The sequence below is a fragment of the Entamoeba dispar genome, genomic scaffold (genome assembly GCF_000209125.1).
Source record: "Entamoeba dispar SAW760 scf_1105229458435 genomic scaffold, whole genome shotgun sequence".
In the NCBI taxonomy this organism is placed as follows: Eukaryota; Evosea; order Mastigamoebida; family Endamoebidae; genus Entamoeba; species Entamoeba dispar.
This window is the reverse complement of record NW_001853191.1, coordinates 1-1,381: the sequence shown is the minus strand read 5'-3', so window position 1 is coordinate 1,381 and position 1,381 is coordinate 1. Positions and strand designations below refer to the sequence as shown.

Here is a 1,381-nt window from a genome sequence, read left to right as displayed (position 1 = left end):
CTATTACTTATCAACCTAATATACATTATTATATCACATCTCTCATTACATGTTCTTTGTTTTCTGAATGATACAATAGAATACAATTTTATATTATTTTATTTATTTTGTAGATTTTGTATGAATAAGAAGAAATAAAATTATTGTTAATTTCCTAATAGTAGTAATAACATCATTTTTAATGTTTGAATCATGAATTTTAATATCAATGTGAATATAGTTCTTAAATATTTCAATTCTTTTTTCATATTCTATTTCTTTTAGAACCATCAATTCTGATGCAAACATTTCTTTTTGTATAATTCTTAATTTTACTTGTTCATACCAATTTATTGATTTACAAACATTCATCATCATTTCTATAATTCTTCTTAACAAACCATTTAATTTATTCAAATCAATAATTATTGATTCAATATTTTGTGAATATAATAATTTTGATGATAAAATAAGTATTTCATCAATAACATCATTGTTAATATAACCATTATAATGATTAATAATAACATTCATTATGTCTTTAATTTCATTTTGATCATCTTTCAAATTAATTTGATTAAAAACACATTTATTAATAATAAATAATAAATTTATTGATATATTCTCAAAAATTTATTCAATCATTCACAGATTTATAGATTGGAATCAAAATAAGCGAATAAATAATACACATAAATAAAAATCATAAAAATAAAAAGAATAAAATAAATTATATCAATAAAATATTGTTAAATAATTTACATCAATAAATTAAACACTTTTTGTTGCATATTTCTAATTTCTATAATAAAAAGCATCCATTATTTCATCTTTATTTTCATCTTTTATATCTCATTTTGAATTATTCCTTTTTATCTTCTTTCATTTTATATTCTCAACATTCTACTTTTATTCTTTTATCTTCTTCTACTTCATAATTTCGCTTTTTTCTTTCATATCATTCTTTCTTTTCATTTTTCTCTTATTTGCTTTTTTTCTTTGCCGTGAATATTTGTATCTTGTTTTGATGTTTATTTTATTTGTTTATTATTTTGTTTATTATCATATTAATATTTTATTTTAATGATTGAATATTATTTATTAATGAATTAAATATCATGATTATTTATCATTATCATATTTATATATTATTTATATTTATCATATTCTTTATTTTAGAGTTATTTATATGAAAATATCAATTCATTTTATATTTCTTTGTTTTAAATTTCAATAATTTATTATTTATCTCTTTATTGTTCATTGTTGTAATACATCATTTTTCTGTTTATTTCTTATCATCAATTTCTCTTTTTGTTAGTTTCTTGATATTCTCATTCTGCTCATTATTCATTTCTTCCATTCGTTTCAGATATGTGCAATATTCTGTATATTCATTTTC

General features: G+C 17.9%; 1 protein-coding gene across 1 annotated transcript, besides 7 other annotated features; it reads right to left on the bottom strand.

Moving 5' to 3' along the window:
- Positions 1-84: 84 nt before the first annotated feature.
- Positions 85-109: a sequence feature (AT_rich).
- Positions 103-513, bottom strand: EDI_114610 (uncharacterized protein; the record flags this gene model as incomplete). Its single annotated transcript, XM_001734651.1, has 1 exon — positions 103-513. One exon carries the CDS (start codon positions 511-513, stop codon positions 103-105), a length of 411 nt encoding a protein of 136 aa, XP_001734703.1.
- Positions 514-544: 31 nt separating this feature from the next.
- Positions 545-603: a sequence feature (AT_rich).
- A 45-nt stretch (positions 604-648) lies between these two features.
- Positions 649-754: a microsatellite.
- A 46-nt stretch (positions 755-800) lies between these two features.
- Positions 801-978: a microsatellite.
- Positions 881-1,061: a microsatellite.
- Positions 1,024-1,138: a microsatellite.
- Positions 1,102-1,276: a microsatellite.
- Positions 1,277-1,381: the final 105 nt, after the last annotated feature.